General features: G+C 45.0%; 1 protein-coding gene across 8 annotated transcripts in view; it reads right to left on the bottom strand.

Moving 5' to 3' along the window:
* The window catches only part of CDK6 (cyclin dependent kinase 6), a 170,889-nt gene that overhangs the window by 99,805 nt on the left and 50,267 nt on the right, over positions 1-20,817 (bottom strand). For all 8 annotated transcript variants that reach the window (XM_053261769.1, XM_053261776.1, XM_053261775.1 and 5 more), the window contains one exon: positions 12,863-12,998. In XM_053261769.1, the coding sequence (XP_053117744.1) occupies positions 12,863-12,998 (136 nt within the window). The remainder of the gene's footprint in view (positions 1-12,862; positions 12,999-20,817) is intronic.

The following is a 20,817-nucleotide window of genomic DNA, read 5'->3' as shown; positions in this document are numbered from 1 at the left end:
GAAACAGGCATGACTTGTCCCCTTGGCTCAGCGGGGTCCACCCTGGTTGCATATGAATGGGAGGCTAGAAGTGTGAGCACTGTAGGATATTCCCCTCAGGGGGTGGGGCCGCTCTGGGAAGAGCAGAAGGCTCCAACTGCCCTCCCTGGAAGCATCTCCAATATAGGGCTGAGAGAGACTCCTGCCTGCAAACTTGGAGAAGCCACTGCCAGTCTGTGAAGACAATACTGAGCTAGATAGACCAATGGTCTGACTCAACATGAGGCAGCTTCCTATGTCACCCTGCTTGCCATGCCCTAAGGACAGCCCTGCAAGGCCTGGGCTACTGTGAATGTTACAATAGAAGTGGGTATGTTGGAAGGGAAGAGAGCTGGTCTTGTGGTAGCAAGCATGACTTGTCCCCTAAAGCTAAGCAGGGTCTGCCCTGGTTGCATACGAAAGGGAGACTAGAAGTGTGAGCACTGTAAGAAATTCCCCTCAGGGGATAGAGCCGCTCTGGGAAGAGCATCTAGGCTCCAAGTTCCTTCCCTGGCATCTCCAAGATAGGGCTGAGAGAGATTCCTGCCTGCAACCTTGGAGAAGCCACTGCCAGTCTGTGTAGACAATACTGAGCAAGATGGACCAGTGGTCTGACTCAGTACATGGCAGTTTCCTATGTTCCTGTGTTTTGGAGATGGAAGGGATCAAGGCCTTGCTAGCCTCATCCCTTGTACCTCCAATGGACAGGTCTGGAAATGCCGGAACAGGAAGCGACTGTAGGAAAAGCTCTAAGCAGAAGAGGTCCAGGGCTTTGGAAATGCTCCCTGCCAGCTTCCCCTTTCACTCTGCTCTGTGTATATGTGTGTGGTGGGGGGACATATCCAAGTTCTATCTGCCTTGAAGCTGATTAACATCATAACTAAGCTGCTCTCTAGTAACAGTCTTCTGCAAGGGAATTCTCAGTGCATCTTGCGTCCCACCGTCTGCTCAGGTTGCATGATAGGTAGGCAGATGTACAAGCCCACCCCAGCTATACAAGTGTGGCACTGGCAGCTGAAGGATGGCCAGCTGCTCTTCACCAGCCTTCTAATCCTGATGCTCAGAAGGGAAAATGAAATGGAGTCAGATCATTGGTCCCTCTAGCCTAGTCTCCAACTCCTATTCGCATTCTCAGAAGACTGCCAGGAAACTAAGCTGTATTTCAGCTTTCCCTGAACCACTCTAACCTAGACCAATTCTGACTGGACCCATTTAAAACAAATTTGGTACAGTTGTAAGGACACATAGGGACACCTCAACAGAGTAGTTTGTGATGATGTCATCCAACCTATTCAAGATGGTGGATGTGTGAACATTTGAAGTGCAAGTGGCCTAATTTGTAAATAGCTTAACTGACCTGAAGCAAATTTGGTACAGCTGGAGTGAGTGAGGGACACCGCAACGGCATAGTTTCTGGTGATGACACCTACCCCAATTCACATGTGAATATTTGAGGCACAAGTGGGCTAACTTGTGAAGATGGTAACTACCAATGAAAATTATGGTGAAAAAGGAATGTAGGCAGATGACTCCTTGTTCTTTTTCTTTTATTAATTTGGAGCCAAGTAGTGCAACTGCAGCCACACCACTTTGATAACAGGAAAGGATCAGGTGGGCAGGGCCAGATGTGGCTACATCCCATGAGAACACTAGCTTGCCATGAGGAGCATTGAAGCTGGTGTGGAAACCAGCCTTGTCACTAGTCCTGTACACAGTGGACCAGGTCTCACAATCAGTGAGACCCGGTTCCTAGCCGTGAGCGGGAAGAGTGGGCTAAGCCCGCTCTCCCTGCTCACAAGCGGTCAGGGAGCCCTGGGCGGCTGGATCGGCCGCCCACACGATGGCTGGCTCCGAGATGGAGCTGGCGTGGGCTGGGGAGCTTGGGGGCCGCGCGGCCCTGAGAAGCCCCAGTATGCCCTGCGCAAGCACGCAGGGCATACTGGGGAGACCCCCGAGCCGGGAGGCTGCTTTTAAGCCTCCCGGCCGGGGGTCTACTCACGAGCAGATAGCCTGGGTTTGTGGAGCGCTCACCCCAGAATCTATTTTCTTTGTAAGTTCAAATGCAAACCAAGGGGGACTCTGTTTAGCAAACAGGACAATTTATGCTTGCCACTCAAGTGAGTACTAGCAAGATGCACAAAACTGTTTTTCCCAGTTTGGTTCAGCTACAAACCTGATTTGAACTGGACTGGGCCAGCATGGTTTTGGCACCTTTGAACTAGCTCCCGGTTCGGATCGAACGGGTTCAGAGCCAGTTCAAAACCCTACCGGAAAAGGGGAATCTGGCGAGGATTCCCCTTTACTGGTATAGGGGCGCAGAAGGGCTTCCCTAACTGTAAAGGATAGTAAAAACGGAGTACTTGCCAGTTGCTCCAGAAATGGCGGCAGCTCCCCTGACTCCTGCCAGTCTCCCCCAAAGTCTCCTGGGCCAGCAGTGGCCCGATTCGTGCCCCTGAACCGATCATTTTTTAACCTCTGCACATGGGCCATTTGTGTCACCCTGCAAATGCATGGTGATGCAACTTGTCTGTGTGCATGCATGGAGGTTTTTTTTTAAAGGCATCTGCACCAGCGCAGAGGCCCCAAATGGGCACACATTGGACCGCCGCTGGCCCAGGAGACTCTGGGGGAAGCTGGTGGGGGTTGGGGGAATTGATGCCGCCCTCCCGCTAGAGCAACTGGCAAGTACTCAAATTTTACTATCCTTTATGGTTAGGCAAGCCCCCTCCCCCTTTACTAGTAAAGGGGAATCCTCGCTGCATTCCCTTTTGCTGGTAGGGCTTCAAGCCGGCTCCAAGCCAGCTGTGTTCGGTTCAAGCTTGAACTGAACTGGGTCAGATTCAGCTTGAAGTCAAGCCTTTCAGCCAAGGTTCAAAGTCGAGCTGGTTTGATTTCGAGCTGGCTCACACAACCCTAGAAAGTACCAGCTGTTGAGTCTAGAATTAGGTTTATTTGTAACTGCCCAGACATCTTATAGAGATACCTGACCTGGCCTGGCCTGGCCTGACCTGACCCATGTTTAGAAGAATCCAGGAAAGAAACAGTGCTTGCTACTCAAGTGAGGAATAGCTTAGGAAGTCAGTTAGGAAGGAAACATGGCTAATGCATCCAGACCTCATCCAGTCCCCCAAAGGGCCCACCAACACTCCAAACAAAACATTCCACATGGCCATTCCAATCAGTTTCTGAGACACCCAATTAAGGTCACTATGGCTTGTATCCTTTTCCAGGATGTCTCTGTATTCCTCACATCTCTGTATTCCTCTGTGTTAAAACCTATCATTTTCTCTTATCTGTTCCCCTTCCTGGATCTGGATCTGCCTAAGCACTAGCGCCAACAAGCCCCAGACATTTAATTTCCTAAGCAATCCCATCTCCCTATCTGGCCACTTTGAATCCATTGTCCCATTGTTGCCAGTCAAGATTTTTTAAATCAGATAACCATTAACGTGAAGGTACTCTAGAAAGTTCCCTCTTTGCTCTATAAAAAAAGCAAAGCCCTTCCATTCTGTACAGTATTTGGGACTCATTTTGAAGGCTGTTAACCCCTCAGCTTCTCATCATCACACCCTAGCTTTGTTCCCAAGAACCCAGCTTCTCTTCCCGCAGCATTGGACAGGTAGCTATTTTTCATCCCCAGTTCCCCATTTCCATCCTGGTTGTATGTGCATGTGCACACACACGTGCTGCAGGTCTCAGCTAGTTAAACTAGAAGAGTATTTATTTAAGTCGATTTTTCCATCCAGTGTCTCTTTCAGTTTAGGTGACTCTCGCCACATCAGCTCTCCTTTTCACTCCTGCTTGCCCAAACTTTTGCCATTCCAAAAAGGTCCCTCGGTCCGTCAGCGGTCCCTCAGCAACAGAAGGACCACTGTCACTTCAGGTCTTATTTCCTAGTTCCCTTCAACCTTCTTTCAATTGCATAACCCCAGCCCATGGCTCCATAACCAGATTGCTGAGTCTTGACCCTCCTCCAAAAGACCAGAGCAGTTTCTCCTTACCTTGCCTAGCTACTTTAGCTCTTTCTCTTTCTGTCCGCTCTGCTCCCTTCTTCGACTCAGATTCACTTCTTCTACCCAACCAAACTTGTTCAGGTCTCATTCTCTCTTTCTCCCATTCTCCTTTCTGGACTTTGACTCAATCACCCTTCTTTGCCCAAACTCTTTTGGGTCTGACCTTTCTTTCTCTCAGCTCCTCTTCTGGGTCTCCAGATAGGCTCAGTCTGCTTCCTGTGCCCAAACTCGTCTGGATCTCCTTTCCTCTCTGTCCCTCTCATTTCTATGGATCTCCTAATTAACTTAACCTATCCTTCTGACCTGAACTTGTTCAGGTGTCTTTCTCTCTTCACCCCACTCCTTCTCTGGATCCCCAGACCAGCTCTGCCTTCCCTCTGTACCCAATCCCATTTGGATCTAGCTCTCTCTATCTCTTACAACCCTCCGACCTTCCTCTTTCCCCACTCCTTCATGTTGCATACATACTTAGGTAGCAAGTATAAGTGGAGGTTAAGTATTAGAGCCCAGGCACACAAACACCTAAGAATCTGTGTAACGTGGGAATACCATGTGTTCAATCAGAGTTGAGCCTCTAATTGTATTCAATAAAATATATTATTTGGATTTTAAAAACCATGGTTGTGATTTTCTTGGGAACCTGCCTGCTTTACAACTATGCTTTGAGGGTCCCAAGAGAGGCTGACCAGCACCACTCATAGCACAGCTACCTCAGTGAACACCAGCTGCAAACTTGCATTGTTTCTGCTTCTTTCTCCAAACACCAAACCAAACCACTATACAGACAAACAGTGCTGTTTCCCATGATATGTGGAGTGAGGGAAGGAGGAAGGAAAGCCCTTTCCTCCTGATGCCAGCTCACTGGTTTAATCATGATGGCAACTGCGCAAAGAACACCAAAAAGATAATAGAACACATATTTAGAGACTGTTTGACTTCCCACAAACCAACTGTTTTTCAATGTCTCCTCTGTTTTGGTCTGTGTTGTTTCTCATTGAATGACAGGCCTATGCAAGGCATACTTCAGTAATGTGAAGCATATGGCTCCTAGATCACTGTTGTTGTTTTAGTTTCAAAATTAGCCTTTCCAATTTAAAATACATGAAAGACATCACTATACTCTTTCATTAACCTCCTTTTATATTTGTAACATCCTATGCATTCCTTTGGAACTCTGTCTATTAAACTGGAGTGTAGGCTTGGGTGGCAGCTATTTCCTTTGTATCACAGAAGGAGGAGTAGATTACTGTCAAAATTTATCCCCCCCACCCCCCATCCCCCCCCCCACACAAGAGCACATTTCTTAAGATATATACTTTGCTTGCCCAAAGAGGAATATCTACTCAATCTACCCTCTGCAGGGGTGGTGGGCCAATAAGAATGGTCTGCCCCCGGAGGCTTATGGATCTGCTCAATTTCCAGACAGCGCTTGGGGAGTTTCCAGTGTCCAGAGCAGGCGACTCTGTCAAGGCCCTGGTAAATCTCTGGAACATGGAGGCAGCCCGGGCTATTGACATGGTCACACTTAAATGTCCTCTTCAGCTTGGTGGAGCCCATCCTGCTCCTTCGTTTTCCAAGGCGCTTAGGACAATGGAACAACTCAAATGACAGCTGGAATGATGTAGGAGGAAGAGTAGTGACAAACCCGAACACAGGCTAGAGCCCATTTTCAGGACTACTCCATGACAGAAGGGGCAGCGAATAAGTGTTTTTTCTCTGCCTCCATTGCATCTACTCAGTGTAGACCAGCAGAGCTTTTTCATGTAGCAAAGTTATTGTTTCACATATCCCCCTGTGTAATGGGGGATAAACCATCTATAGCTCAGTATGACCAGTTTGCATGACACTTTGTAGATAAAGTCGCTCGCAATTGTGGCAGATGTGCGTCAGGTACCATCCAGTGTTCCCTCTAAGGTGAGCACATGTGTGCATGCTCACACGTTTTCTGATGTCCTCTCAGTTAATTTTAGGTCTTGGTCAAGTTGAATCAGGAAGGTCTCACTCTGAATATGTGCACACACAATGCCTTGATAGTGCTGCCCAGACCCAAACCCACTGTGCACACAGATGAAAAAAATTAGAGAGAAGACTGGTACCATCTGATCCTATTGTGTTGGATTCTTTTCGCTCGGTGCAGTCTGAGGATGTGGACAAGATCCTGAGGATGTGGGCAACGTCATGCACTCTAGACTCTTGCCCATCATGGCTAATAAAATTTTCCAGGAAGCATACACGCAGGTGGTTGCAGCCTACAATCATTGGTGCATTAACGAAGGACAGGATGCTATCATGCCTCAAGGAGGCAGTGGCAACCGCTTCACTATTAAAAAAACCCTCCATTGATTCCTCCATCCTGAACAATTGTAGGCCTGTTTCTAACCTTCCCTTTTTGGGCAAGGTGATAGAGTGTATGGTGGTGTCTCAGCTGCAGAGGATCTTAGATTATATGGATTATCTAGATCCCTTTCAATCTGGCTTCTGTTCTGGATATGGGACTAAAACTACCTTGGTTGCCTAAGTGATCCAGTGGATGACCTACACTGGGAGCTTGACAGGGAAGTGCATCCCTGTTGGTTCTGCTGGACCTCTCAGCAGCATTTGATATCATCGACCATGGTATCCTTCTGGACAGCTTCCTGAGTAAAGAGATTGGAGGCACTGCATTGGAATGGCTTTGGTCCTTTCTTGAGGGGAGGGACCTGAAGGTGGTGCTGCGGGACTACTGCTCAGCTCCTTGGCCACTGGCCTGTGGAGTCCCGCTGGGTTCGGTTTTGTCCCCCATGCTGTTTAATATACAGGTGAAACTCGGAAAATTAGAATATCGTGCAAAAGTTCATTAATTTCAGTAATGCAAATTAAAAGGTGAAACTGATATATGAGATAGACGCATTACATGCAAAGCGAGATAAGTCAAGCCTTAATTTGTTATAATTCAAATGATACATCACTACACAGATTCCTACTTCGACCCACGTACTCTCCTGCTTCAATAGATCTCTGCTCCCCTTTTTATAAAATAAAAATAGATGAAAAACTAATTGTGATTATCATTAATAAATACTAATATTCTGAAGCCTTTTGAGATTTGTAAATTGTTGTGCAGTTGCACAACAGAACATGTCTACAGGGTAACAAAGACTATGATCTGGGCGGTTGACTTTATTGCAACAAGTATGCAGAGAAAAACTATACAGCATCAACTATACAGGTCAACTACTGGTCACTCATACTAGTCAAAAGGTAAGGATTCTTGAGCATGAAAGTGAAATAGAAGATGTGTTTTATAACTGAAATAAAAGCATGTTAACAATGCACCTGGTCCTCAAACATCTGTGCATATAGACCTGTGAGGTCACTGAAAGATCCACAACACCAATATATTGTTGTATTTTGTGATACTGTGCTGACATAGCCAAGCATTTACATGCTGGCGCAGCATTACAATGGGGCTGTTGGACTCTGTGTTTTAATCAAAACAAAGCAGAAGTGAACCATTGGCTAGATTTTATCCTCAGCTCATTACATGATGTTTCTTGAGGCTTGGTCTCTTAAAACATGCATATTTTGGCACAGATGAGCTTCATGAATTAAGGTGCTATGACAAACATATGACTGTACATTTGCAAAATGTTTAATAATTGTCACCACAACAGATTCAACAAACTAGAATACTATTATTCCCATTTTACAGATGGGTAGCTGAAACAATGAACAACACTAAGAGTAAATTACTCAACAGTGCTATTCAGGAGCGACTCTATAAAGCTATTTAATTTCAATAGGACTACTCAGAAATAACTTGGTCTGGATGCTACCCACTAACTTCTCCAAATTCACAAGTCCATGATAAGAGGACACATACGATCTAGTCTCTAAATTCTACTTGATTCTGATTCTACCCACTATTGCTATGGAGTCTGACATTGAACAGAGAAAGCTGTAATTTTGTTGCATTCAGCTTGAACTTGTTAAGTCTTGATTCAGTCTTGAACTTTCCTTTAACTAAAACCTTTCCTTAAGGTTACAGTCCTTAAGAACTAGCAGCTTGTGGCCAGTTAGTTCAAACCAATATTGGAATTCAGTCTCACCCTGCCTCTGCTGCTTGGCCTTCATTGTTCCCTAAAGTTGCAAGGTCACAATGCTGCAGTAAGAGGAAAAGACACAATCGGTAAAATTCCCATCAGTGTATAGGCTTTGGTCCTAGGTTCATGCACATCCCTATTGTTAGGAACCAAGCACAGGATCGGCGCCAAACCGGTTTGGGTGAGGTTCCGAATTGTTTTGTTTCAAACCTAAGGGCAGGAATAGCTTTTGTTGGGAGGCTGAGGATTGAGAAGGGGTCTTCTGGTAAGGAAACAAAGAGGCAAGAGAAGGCTGCAGAAGAGGCAATGAACTGAGAATGAAGAACTGATATGGAGAATAAATAGGGCTTGCGGATAAGGCAGAAAAATCAGGGGCACTAAGAGGTTAAAAGGGCCAATTAGAGAGGTGGTTCTAAAGAAAACCCACAACACTTAATGTCAAGAAGGTCTTTATGCTCTGGTGAGCAGACAGGTGAGCTAGGGAAGCTGGTCAAGAGACAAAGAGGCTAACGAGAGTGGGACAACATGGATAGAGGCCTGGAGTGCAAGAACTCACATGTGACGCCAGCACGCACATGGCACGGCATGCAGGTTCTTGGGGGAAGTGCCGTTGCAGCAGGAAGTTGCATGGGGCGGCAGAGAACAGAGAACCTGCTCTCTTCATTTTAAAAGATACCTCTCACCACTCCCCCACCCCGTGGGGGAGGGATGTGTAGGTAGGGATGCATACAAACCCACCTCGGTTCATACACATCCCTATCTATCAACCTGAGGCATCCTTGGCTGCACATTTCCTTCCTTCCAAGAGTTCACAGACCTTCCTATTCTTAGGCCATATTTGTGATTTTACCTCAGTTTCTCCTTACATCTTGGCTCCGCCATTCTTCAACTAGATGTCTACACCACTCGTGGGTCCTTAGGTCTTTGCTGTCCAGGCCTCTATCCATATTCTCCCACTCTTTGCCTCTTGACCAACCTTCCTAGCTCACCTGTCTCCTACCCAGAGCATACAGACCCTCTTGACATTGCTGTGAGTTTTTAGAACCACCTCTCTAACTGGCCCTATTAACGTCTTAGTCCCCCTGATTTTTCTGCCTTATCCTCATACCCTATTCATTTTCCACATCTATCCTTCAAGTTCTTCCTTCTCAATTCATTGCCTGCTCTACAGCCTTTCTTACCTCTTTGTTTCCCTACCAGAAGACCCCTTCTCCATCCTCAGCCTTCCGCCAAAAGCTATTCCTGCCTATAGGTTTGAAAGTGAACAATTATGCTTTCCTTCATAGCAGCTGGGCTGTAAATATTCTGACTGTTTCTTCCCTGAACATTTGGAGTGTTCATGAACAACATCCATGCCATTGTACCAACTCCATCAATTGGCACCAGATGTATCACTACCACAGATTTTCCCATAATCTTCTAAATTGGTCCACATTCTGTATCAAGTCAACTAATGCACTACCTGTAGCAGCAATGAATGAAACCAGGGCTGCACAACTGCAGGTCTCCAGCTGTTTGGACTACAGCTTCCATAATCCCCAGCACCAGCTGTACAGTCCTACGAAAATCAGAGATCTGGTTGGCTGGAAAATATGATAGGTGCCTAAAGAAGACAGCTTCTTTATGGCCATATGTAGGCTATGAAATACCTTGACCTGGGAGAGCCATCTAGTACTCTCCCTGAACACTTTTTACAGGAAACAGTTTTTGCAGGTTTTTGGAATGGAGGGTAGTTGATCTGTGAAGCTCTTTTCTTTTGACTGACTTCCTCCTGGTACTGTTTTTTGTTGTCTGTTTTTATCCTGTTTTTTGTTGTCTGTTTTTATCCAATGTTATGGAAACTATTTTGGGCATCTCTATTTAGAAATGGAAAAGTACAGTATAAATGTTTTAAATAAATACACCACTTGCCCCATTGTCACTTAAACAACTAAGAGCTTTAATTATGATTTACATGTTCAGAAAAATCAGCTCCTACTGTATCAAGGCTGTACCACTCAGGCTGCATGTGTAGAGGCTGCATATTTTAATGCTTCCCCACATTCATTCATTCATTCATTCATTCATTCACTCATTCATTCATTCATTCTCTCTCTCTCACACACACACACACACCTCCTTTGATTGTGAGAAACTATTAGGTCAGAGAAGGTTCTAGTCTGCCTTTTTTCCTAACATGTTCCATCTATCTGTAGGGAGGTGTTTTTTTAAACATGGGGAAACATTCAAATATATAACCTCCCACCTCCTTCCTACAATTTGAAGTAATGCAGTGCCAGTAGGGCTGCACTATATGCTATTTCTGAATGTGCAGATCATCTTTAGATTCTGCAATATCAGATTCACTTTACTAAGGTGCAAAATAATCTCATCAGGCAAGTTTAGAAAGGATTAAGCACCCAAACAGTACATCTCTGTTATTTCACTCATGTCTTCATTCGTAATTTTCTGTTTGCTGGCAGCTACACTCTGACTTTCCAATAATGTAAGTCTTTGTTTGAGCTTCTTTAAAAACTGGAGATATTCTCAAAATGAAGAGAGTTTTTGAAATCTGAGAAACCAGAAAACCTGAATGGCCTGTTGATTACAGAGCATGATGACCATCAGAGGAAAAACAGTTGTGTAAATGTAGGAAGCAACAACATGAAGATGAATCATTGCTTTATTATATGATGATGATGATGATGATGATGATGAATTCAATTTCTATACCGCCCATCCAAAAATGGCTCAGGGCGGTTCCTTCATTGCTTCTCCAGACTATGGGAAACATCTATATTGGGTAGCAGCAATATAGGAAGATGCTGAAAAGCATCATCTTATACTGCGCAGGAGATGGCAATGGTAAACCCCTCCTGTATTCTACCAAAGAAAACGACATGGCTCTGTGGTTGCCAGGAGTTGACACCGACTCAACAGCACAACAACAATTTTGTTGTTATGTCGCATTCAAAAAAGTAGCACGATGCATCCAAAATGTTCTTTTAAACTCAAATGAACTCAACAGGATATGTACATACAGGCTCCATTCTCATAATCACAAATATCTTGGTTAAAATGTTAATCGGGATCAGCAGGTTCCACTGATTCTAGTTATCCATCCTGATTAAATACTGTTAACTGGAGTGGTTTGACCAGGAATGCCCTGAAATGTTGCATATGGGAACTCACTGGGGCTTCCTGGGAGGTTTTAGAGGTGGAGATTATCCTTGAGCTGCTAAGGCCTGTGAGGTATTGGGGCATGATTAAATGATCTATCCCAGTGGTTTTCATGTAGATGTTAAAGAGTACGGGAGACAGTATGAAGCCTTGTGGAACTCAATACTTCTCACTTTGCATAGCAGCAGTCTCCAAGTGACACCATCTGGAATCTACTAGAGAGGTAGGAATGGAAGCACTGTAAAACAGTGCCACCCAAACCCATCTCCCTCGGGCAACCCAGAAGGATATCATGGTCAATAGTATTGGAAGAGACTGCTGAGAGATCCCAAAAGATAAGCAGAGTCACACTCCCTCTGTCCGTAGCCAGTTGGAAATCATCCATCAGTCTGACCAAGGCAGTCTCAACCCCACAGCCTGCTCGAAAGCCAGTTTGAAATGGGTCTAGATATTCTGTATCATCCAAAACTGCCTGGAGCTCAGAGGCCACCACCTGCTCAATCACCTCACCTAACCAAGGAAGATTGGAAATGGGTCCGCAATTAGCTAACCTGAGGGATCTAATGCAGGTTTCTTCAAAGAAGGTCTAATAATAGCCTCTTTAAGACAAGGAAGCACCCTGCCCTCATTCAGAGAAGCATTTATAATATTTACCAGACTCTCTGTGATAATACGATTGCCAGATAAAATATATGTACAGGGTTGGTTTTTTTATTTCTTAAAATAACCATCTGTAGAAAGTAACACATGCTGTGAAAAAGAATGTTTTTCAGTTATGAACATTTTTATAAGAAAACTATTGTACATTTGAAGAAGAACTGGTAATTACCTCCAATGGAGGTAATTAGCAAAATCTCCTTTAAATCAGATAGTATATTATTATTAATAGTTATATACTGCCTTTTAACAAAAAGTTCACAGAATAGTTCACATAGCAAAAAGAATAAGAAAATGAGAATGAGAAACCTCTCTCTGTTCCAAAGGGATTCACAATCTAAAAGATCCAAGTAATTCTAAGTTGAACAAATGGCGTTTACTTCCGTTTATTTTAACATGGTGACTCTTGCATAAGACCCCCTCCTAGGTTTGGTTTTTATCCAATTGTTAGAATGTGGGTTACAAAGGGGTGCTGTCTATGTTCTGCGTGGCTGCCATCTTGAACCAACACAGCACATCAGCAAAAGAATTCCCCTGTGGGGTCCCCCTAAAAGCCTCTCCCATGTGCCGTGGCTTGCATCTAATTGTCAACACAAAAGGGGCCCTGCCTATACTTTGAGTGGCAAACCCCCCTCAAAAAAACCCCTGCCAGATCCCCATTCAATGTTATAGGACAAGACATACAGACACAGACAAGCAGACTTAGTAATTTTATAAGCCTTCTTCCCTTTGTAAAGCAGGCTAAAATATACAAGGGAGACACCAGCAATAAGCACTGGACAACTATGCTGGGATAAACTGAGACAGTTGCTTTCCCCTTGTTAAAATAAGAGAGCTATCATTCATGAAAAAGGTTTCCATTGTCTGTTTCTTTGTCTTTAGCATATTATTTCATAAAATTATGTACAAACCTCCCCTACCCTTCTTTGATACCTTTATAGTTTCGCTAGGCACGCCAGGCTCTGGAACTTTATTCAAATAAGTGGTCAAGTCTTGATCAACATGTTCAAACACTAGTGTTAGTTTCGTCTCACGGTCTGTTCGGGACACTGTGCATACATCGAACAACCTAAGAAGAGAGAGGGAAAAACCCAGAAATGCTAAGTAAATTGATGAAAACCAGTAAAGGGCTATTTTGAACACTCATCTCTGCTTATTATAAATGATGACATGCAAGCATATCCTGCTAAATGTCAGTACAGAAAGCACAGTTCATTGGATGATAACAGCTTAGGATGGCCAGAATTCCTAAATTTACAAATTGGTTACCATACAAGTCCTGTTCATATATTATATTCAAGAACATGTACATATAATTCACACATTATGTTCAAAGCACATACAATAGTACACTTCCTATCTGTATTCTGCATTTGAAGGTGCCAAGTTCACTTTTAAAATAAACATATGCACATATTTACAATGTAATGTCTGAAAGGGGACTCAATATTTTTGTATGATGCCTTATGGACATTTTACAGAGAATAGAACAACTAATTTTTTACATTTAGGGCTTGCAATAGATAGATAGACACTCTTCATATCACATGGCTGCTCTAGAAAGAAATGTTGGTCTTACTGTGAAAGGTTCTTTTTCACAGCCGAGGAGGTCATCCTCCAAATGTATGGGTTGTGGACTGAGCATGTGTCGAAGACATGAACAATAACTGAACTGAAGGCGTGGCTAGCTTTCTGCCTGGGAGGTGGCAAAACCCCAGTTCCGGGACTGATGCGTTCCAAGAAAAGATAGGGAAAAAGGCATAGCAGAGAAAAACAGTGAGGAGGCATTATCATGCAGCAACAATATAATAAACAGTAAGGAAAATAAAAGCCTGCAAAGCTAATGATCCCTGGAAGCTGCCTCCACCCAAAAGCAAGAGATCCAGGTTTCACCACATCTGGCTAGAATATGCAGCGTTCTTTACGGACCGAAAGAGCTCCGAGTTCAGAAACCCTTTGGGCAGAGGTTATAGCAATTAGGAAGAGAATCTTCAGGGAAAGAAAACGTAGGTTGATGTCTGGCAGTGGCTCAAACGATTCTTCATTGAGTGCATTGAGAACATTGTTAAGGTTCCAGGTAGGAAACCTGTGGACCGGCAGGGGTGCTATGTTGGAGGCCCCCTTGAGAAATCTCCGGAGATGAGGATGCAACTGGGAGGTGATCCCTGAAGATAGATGGAGAATGGATGAGAGAGCCAAAGTCTGCCGCTTTAGGGTGCTGGGATGAAGACCCATGTCAAGACTGGCTTGGAGGGAGGCGAGGACTTCGGGGATTTACACGTTTCTTGCGCACCCATCTAGAAAAAGCTGCCCAGGAGGCTTGGTATATGCGGTTGGTGGATGGGCGCCTAGACTGAGGTGGAGTAGCCTTTGCGAGCTAGCATTCCACGCTCAACCTCCAACTCTCTCACAGAGTTGGAGCCACTGTGGCTCTGGATGTAGGACGGGCCCTTGAGCTAAAAGGTCCGGGCAACAAGGAAGATGCCATGGAGGGTGGATGGACAGACACTGAGGGTTAGAGAACCATGGCCTCCATGGCCAGAAGCAGGCAATGAAAATCAGTTCTGCCCTTTCAATGCAGAGTTTTTGAATAAGTTTGCCTATGACCGCTGTTGGTGCGAAGGTGTACGGGAGACTTGGAGGCCAGGCAGCTGACAGGGCATCCGTTGCTTCCACTTGTGGAGAGAAGAAGCAAGAGGAAAACCTTGGAAGAAGATGATTGTGAGGAGAGGTGAACAAGTCCACTTGTGGGTTCCCGAAGCTGCGAGTGATTTGTGGAAAAACCTCTGGGTGCAGGGACCATGCTGCCGGGTCCACTTTCTGGCAACTGAGCCAGTCTGCCTGAGTATTTGCAGTGTCTTGGAAATGTTCCGCTACTACATATAGCACTTACTACATATGACAGGTGTTTCTCTGCCCACTGAAGGAGTTAGTTGGTTTCAGTCATGAGAGTGTGGGACCTGGTGCCGCCCTGGTGGTTGATGTGAGACTTGGCGGTCACATTGACTGTCCACACTAGGATGTTTTGATGGTGAATGATTGGTCGGAGTTGTAGGAGAGCCAATCTTATCACATGTAATTCCAACCAGCTGATGTGGCTTTTTTCTTGGGATGACCAAATGCCTTGTACAATCTGGCCATTGCAATGGGCTCCCCAGCCTAGGAGACTGGCATCCGTGGTTACCAGGATACGATGTGCAATCTGCAATGACCATGGGAAAGCCCTGGATAAACACAGGATAAACACCAGCATAGGGATCATAGGGGCACAGGATAAACACCAGCATAGGAATCACCGAACCCGTGATAGAAGTCAGATTTCTTTGTGGATGAAGGCCATGATAACCTCCTGAAAGGAGAGGAGGAGCCACTGGAGAGCGCAGGAGTGCCAACGGCTCAATGGGTTGCACTCTAGGCATGCGATTATGGATCCTAATAACTAAGCAAGAAGCATCAGAACCGCCAATGGCACATGAGACAGTGGAAATGTGATGTTCGCCAACTTCTCCCACCTCTCCGGGGATAGAGAAACCGTAGCTTGAACTGTATCAAAGACAGCCCCTAGGTGCTGGAGGGACTGGGACGGGGTGAGATAATTTCTTTGATGGTTGACTAAAAAACCAGAGTAGACACAGTTTGCTGGACTGCCCATTGCGCCTGGGAGAAAGATGGTGCCCTGATCAGAAGGTCATCAAGAAATAGATGAATGTGGACCCCACCCATCCTGAAGTCTGCCACCAATGCCACCATTAACTTGGTAAAGACCCTTGGGGCCAACGAGAGCCCAAAGGGAAGGGCTTTGTACTGGTAGCTGAGGCCATTGTAATAGAACCCGAGATATTGTCAATGAGCTGGCAAAAAAGGCATGTGGAGGTATGCCTCAGATAGGTTTATGGAGGCCAGGAAATCTCAGGGCAAAATCACCTCTTTGATAGTACGGAGAGACTCCATCCGGAATTTTCGTTTGCGGATAAAGCGGTTTAGCTCTTAAATTCAGCACTGCCATCCAAGAACTGTCTTTCTTGGGAACGAAAAATAAAAGCGAATAAATGCCGTGCCGTAATTCGGTCAACGATACAGGTTCTTGTCATTGATCTGGACCAGATGTTGAATGGCCAAACTCATCTGATAATGTTTGTTCTCTCAACTTCGGGGAGATGGTGACATGGTCTGGGGGATGGAGTTCAAAGACCAGGTGTAGCCCTAGATGAGTGTTGAAAGTACCCAGCGATCTTGTGCGGTGGCTTCCCACTGTGGGTAAAAATGGAGAAGCCTGCCTCCCACTGGTGGTAGTCATTGTTTATTGGGGGGGAGGTTGGGAGGAGGAAGGTGGAAAGGGGCAGGTGGACAGACCTCTATGAGTACTTCCTCTTCACTGTTGCCAGTGGTTGTGTCAGGAGGGTCAGAATGTGATGTGTCTCATATCTCTGGATGAAGAGGCAGAGTCCCTGGAGAAATTTTTGAAAGGACAAAAATTAGAATTATTGGACCTGAAGGGTCATTTAAATTCTCTATGTGTGGATGGGAGTGCTTTCTTTTTATCCTTGGTCTCCACTAGGATAAGATCTAAGGATTCGCCTATAAAGGGGGTGAATAACAAATTAATTCTGGATCTAAAGTCTATGTTCCTGTGTTTGAGCCAAAGAGAATGCCGGACTGCTACTCCAGAGACCATGGCCCGGACTGCATATTGAATGTAGTCTAAGTTGGAATCTGCCATGAGAGCTGTGGCCTTGGTCAATTTGTTAAGGCCTTGATGAAGTTTGGTAAGTTCAGAAGGTACCAAGGCTTCTAATTCTTTAACCCAAGGCATAGAAGCTCTGGCAAAACCAGAATTTGTGACAGTGGCTTTTATGACAGTGGCAGAAGCAGTGTGGCTTTTACATAGGAGGAGATCTGACTTACGATCCTCAGGGGATCTTAGTTGTTCGTCCCCCTACCACAGAGGCTGAGACCAACTGGGCTGTGCGGGATCCACAGCAGGCACTTCCAGGAGGGAAGAGACAATCTTAAACAAGGTGTACAGTTTTGGGGGGATAAGGCCCACTGACTTGTTAGAGGTGGGAGCTGCCCACTCAGCCAGGACAATGACTTTGAATAGATGTGGAAAAGGTACGTAATAGTGCGTGTAGAACTAGAAGGAAAAACATTATGATCTAAAGATGACGTGGAGCAGGATGCATCTAAAGGAGTAACATCATTAATAGCTCGCTTAGCCTTAGCCAACATAACTTCAAAAACAGAGGATGAGAAAAGGTGTATGGATGAAGGGGCAGGCATCTGAGCCTCTTCATCAGAGAGTTCTCCTTCCTCCTCAGACAGTGAGGAATTGTTATCATTATAGTCACTGAGAACTTCCCCTCATTGAGAGATGGCAGCATGAGCTGTGGGTACATTAGGGAGAGACGCAGGCAGGACCGCCACAAGTATAGAAGGTGGTATGGAGGGAGGGGCAGGAATAACAGACAAAGGGTGAGAGGGGGAGCAGGGCGCTTGGGAGAAGGAGCCCCATCAGAAGAAGTAGAGGAAAGAGATCTGGGTTTCCTATTTCTGTGTGCTGTCCTGGGACGAGGTTTAAAACAGCCCCTTTCATTAATTGGAATGGGCTGCCTTAGAGAACTAGATGCTGGTGAAGAGGATCTGGAAGGGTGTTGATCAGCCTTTGGAACAGGGGGAAGGGCAGGAGGTAGGGAAGGAGGCAAGGGATTAATGGGAGCTGTGAGCTGCACTTTGATCATGGAGGAACACTGTCTAGCCACAAATTTGCCCAGCCATGCCGCAATATCTGGCGGAAAAGGGTCTGCCCCTGGAATGGAAGGGTTCGAAGGCTGGTCACTTGGAGCAGCTGGCCCTGCCAGTTCGGAGTAACAAATGGGTGGGAGGGAGAAAGAGACGGCAGGGATGGGGTGGCTGGGTGTTGAGCAGGTAAACACTCCACTGGGTGATTTGGAGGGGCTAGTCCAGGAGGACTGGAGGGGTGGAGAGATGGGTGCAGGTTGGAAGGAACCACATTTAGATCACCATCAGAAGCCGGCTGTAAAGTTGGAACAAGAGGCTCAACATGCGGTGATTCTTCAACCAGCAGCAAGAACTCGATCACCTCCCTGAGCGGAGCAAGTGGAGGGGGGGGGGATCGGAGGCTGGTGTCTGACCTTGCCCTGATTAGAGGGCTGCGTAGAGTCTTCCAGGGAAGGCAAATGGCGAGGGAGACTCTCCACACAAACAGCCTGTAAGGACAGCCGCTCACGCAAATGCATGGCATTTGCCGGCATGGAGCGTTTTTTCAAAGATGACCTGGGCTTCTCTTTTTTCTTCTCCTCAGCTTGTTTAGAGTTTTTCTTTGGCTTTTTATAAGCCTTTTCCGAGTCTTCTACCACTGCAGAGTGGGTTATCGGAGGAGCCGTAGCACAGTCCCTGCGAGGGGACAGCGAATGGGGTCGTTTGCCAAGAGAGGCATGGCTTTGGAAAAGAGCCCTGCCTCTACTATCAGAAAGCGGGCCTTCAGAGAGCGACCCCTCCAAGTTGAGGCCCCAGCGGCGGACCATTGCATAAGTCCAAAATAAGGAAAAATGCTATTGAGCGAAAATGAAAGTAAACAAATGCCAATAAGCCAAATAAAAATCAAAAGAGCAGATTTTTAGAGTTTTAAATAAAATAACCAACTTCCTTCCCATGCTGGCACAACACTAAATAGGTGAGGAAAGAAGGAGAAAATGGTAGAGGAAGCGAGTGCAATAGGAAAAATTAGATATAGGTCAAAAGGCAAGAGCAAAATTGAAGACCTGTTCACGGAGCAAAGACAGGACCGGAACTGGGGTTTTGCCACCTCCCAGGAAGGAAGCTAGCCATGCCTTCAGTTCTGTTATTGGTCCTGTCTTTGGAGCATGCTCAGTCCACAACCCATACATCTGGAGCATGACTTCCTCAGGCTGTGGGGAAAAATGGACTGTTTCAAAACCAGGTGGCAATGTAGCATAGATGGGAGTCAAAACCATGCACAATCTCTGAAATGTGCTAAAAACATTATCAGTTTTAACCTCATCTACATGTAATTACTGTAAGAAGTGAAAGACAGGTGTAGCAATTGGTGGTGGGTATTTAGGAAGAAATATAGAGAGCTTTTAAATTTTAAAATGTCAAGGCTGCAAGTAACATACACATTGGTTTGTAGTTATTTATGGCATTATGAAATACACTGCTTTTACACTCAGTAAAAATAACATGTAGTGTATCATGCAAGTGATGCATGAGTCCTTTATTTTACTATCAGCTTCTTGCTTTTAGAACCACAACCTGATCACAGTGGCTGATGAAGAAAATTAGTCAAAGTAGTCCCATTAAGTATTGCCTTGTCTTCTTAATTTCAATGGGACTACTCTGAGTAATTCTAATCATGTCAGCCATTATTCCTCATCCAATGTCCAATTCCCTGTCCAATCCCTACTTCTCTAGCCCTTTTCAGACACAATTTGAAGAGGACAGTATACTTGCGTACAATATCCAAAGCGGGAACAGAAATCCTGCCCCATCAGTCAATCATTTTCCTCAATCCCCCTCCTGCACCACTCACACTTACAGCATTCATCTGAAGAGGTGAATGCTGTAAGTGTGATGGAGGGCACTTCCATGATCAGGTGGTGAGAGTGTCAAATGAGTGAAATCACATCTGAAGAGGGCTTCAGTAAAACCATATCTAATGGGAAAATAGTAACTCTATGAAATGTTATTATATGCAAAGTTATTTATGTACTCAAAGGGAAGCAAAACATTTATCCCTCACGAATCTACCTAAGAAGCAGCATGAACTATGGGCAAAAGAGGGGCAATCTAATGGAACTAGTGAGTTGCTTTTTCAACCTCTCAGCACAGATGCACCTGTTCTAGACATTCACGCTCTCAGGCTCCACTCTCAAGTGTCTGCTACCAACTGTAATCTGTCTCTTGAAGATACCATCTGCCTCTTGTAAGTAAGGTGCACATACTATACTACCAAGCAGGTCACAATGTAGTTGCGAAAAATGTTTCGCCTTTGTCAAGATGTTTTTCATCTTCAGATATCAAAGAAGTTTATAAATTGGGTAAGCATTACTATCCTAAAGAACAAAGAGTTCAACTAACCTGTAAATGGAAGCACAGTAATCATGCAGTTAAGATATCAGAGATTACTTAAGCTAAGCAGAAAAGCCCCAATTAACTCTTGAGTTTAATGGGGCTTGCACCACTGGAACAAACTTACAAACTTCAGCCAAGCCTATGCTCAAGCTTAAAGGGAAAAAACTAACAATAAACTAAGAAGCAATTATTACTTTAGGAACATAGGAAACTACCATATACTGAGTCAGACCATTGGTCTATCTAGCTCAGTATTGTCTTCACAGACTGGCAGCGGCTTCTCCAAGGTTGCAGTCAGGAATCTTTCTCAGCCCTATCTTGGAGATGCCAGGGAGAGAACTTGAAACCTTCTGCTCTTCCCAGAGCGGCTTCATCCCCTGAGGGGAATATCTTGCAGTGCTCACACATCAAGTCTCCCATTCATATGCAACCAGGGCAGACCCTGCTTAGCTATAGGGACAAGTCATGCTTGCTACCACAAGACCAGCTCTCCTCTCTGGTCTTTGAATGAGGGAGAGAAACTTTTGGGAAATAATGAAAGAACTGTTGATTTTGAAAATAAGTATTATTTTGTACATATGCTAGTCTGTAGCATAGCGTAGTTCTCAGTTTTTACCTTTAAATTACAGTTTTTTTAAAAAGTTTCAAATTAAAAGTTAAATAACTTTTAATTTAAAAAAGAGCCCCTGGTGGCGCAGTGGTAAAACTGCCGCCCTGTAACCAGAAGGTTGCAAGTTTGATCCTGACCAGGGGCTCAAGGTTGACTCAGCCTTCCA

Source organism: Hemicordylus capensis, chromosome 6 (genome assembly GCF_027244095.1).
Source record: "Hemicordylus capensis ecotype Gifberg chromosome 6, rHemCap1.1.pri, whole genome shotgun sequence".
NCBI classification, from domain to species: Eukaryota; Metazoa; Chordata; class Lepidosauria; order Squamata; family Cordylidae; genus Hemicordylus; species Hemicordylus capensis.
This window is presented reverse-complemented; position numbering and strand designations above follow the sequence as displayed.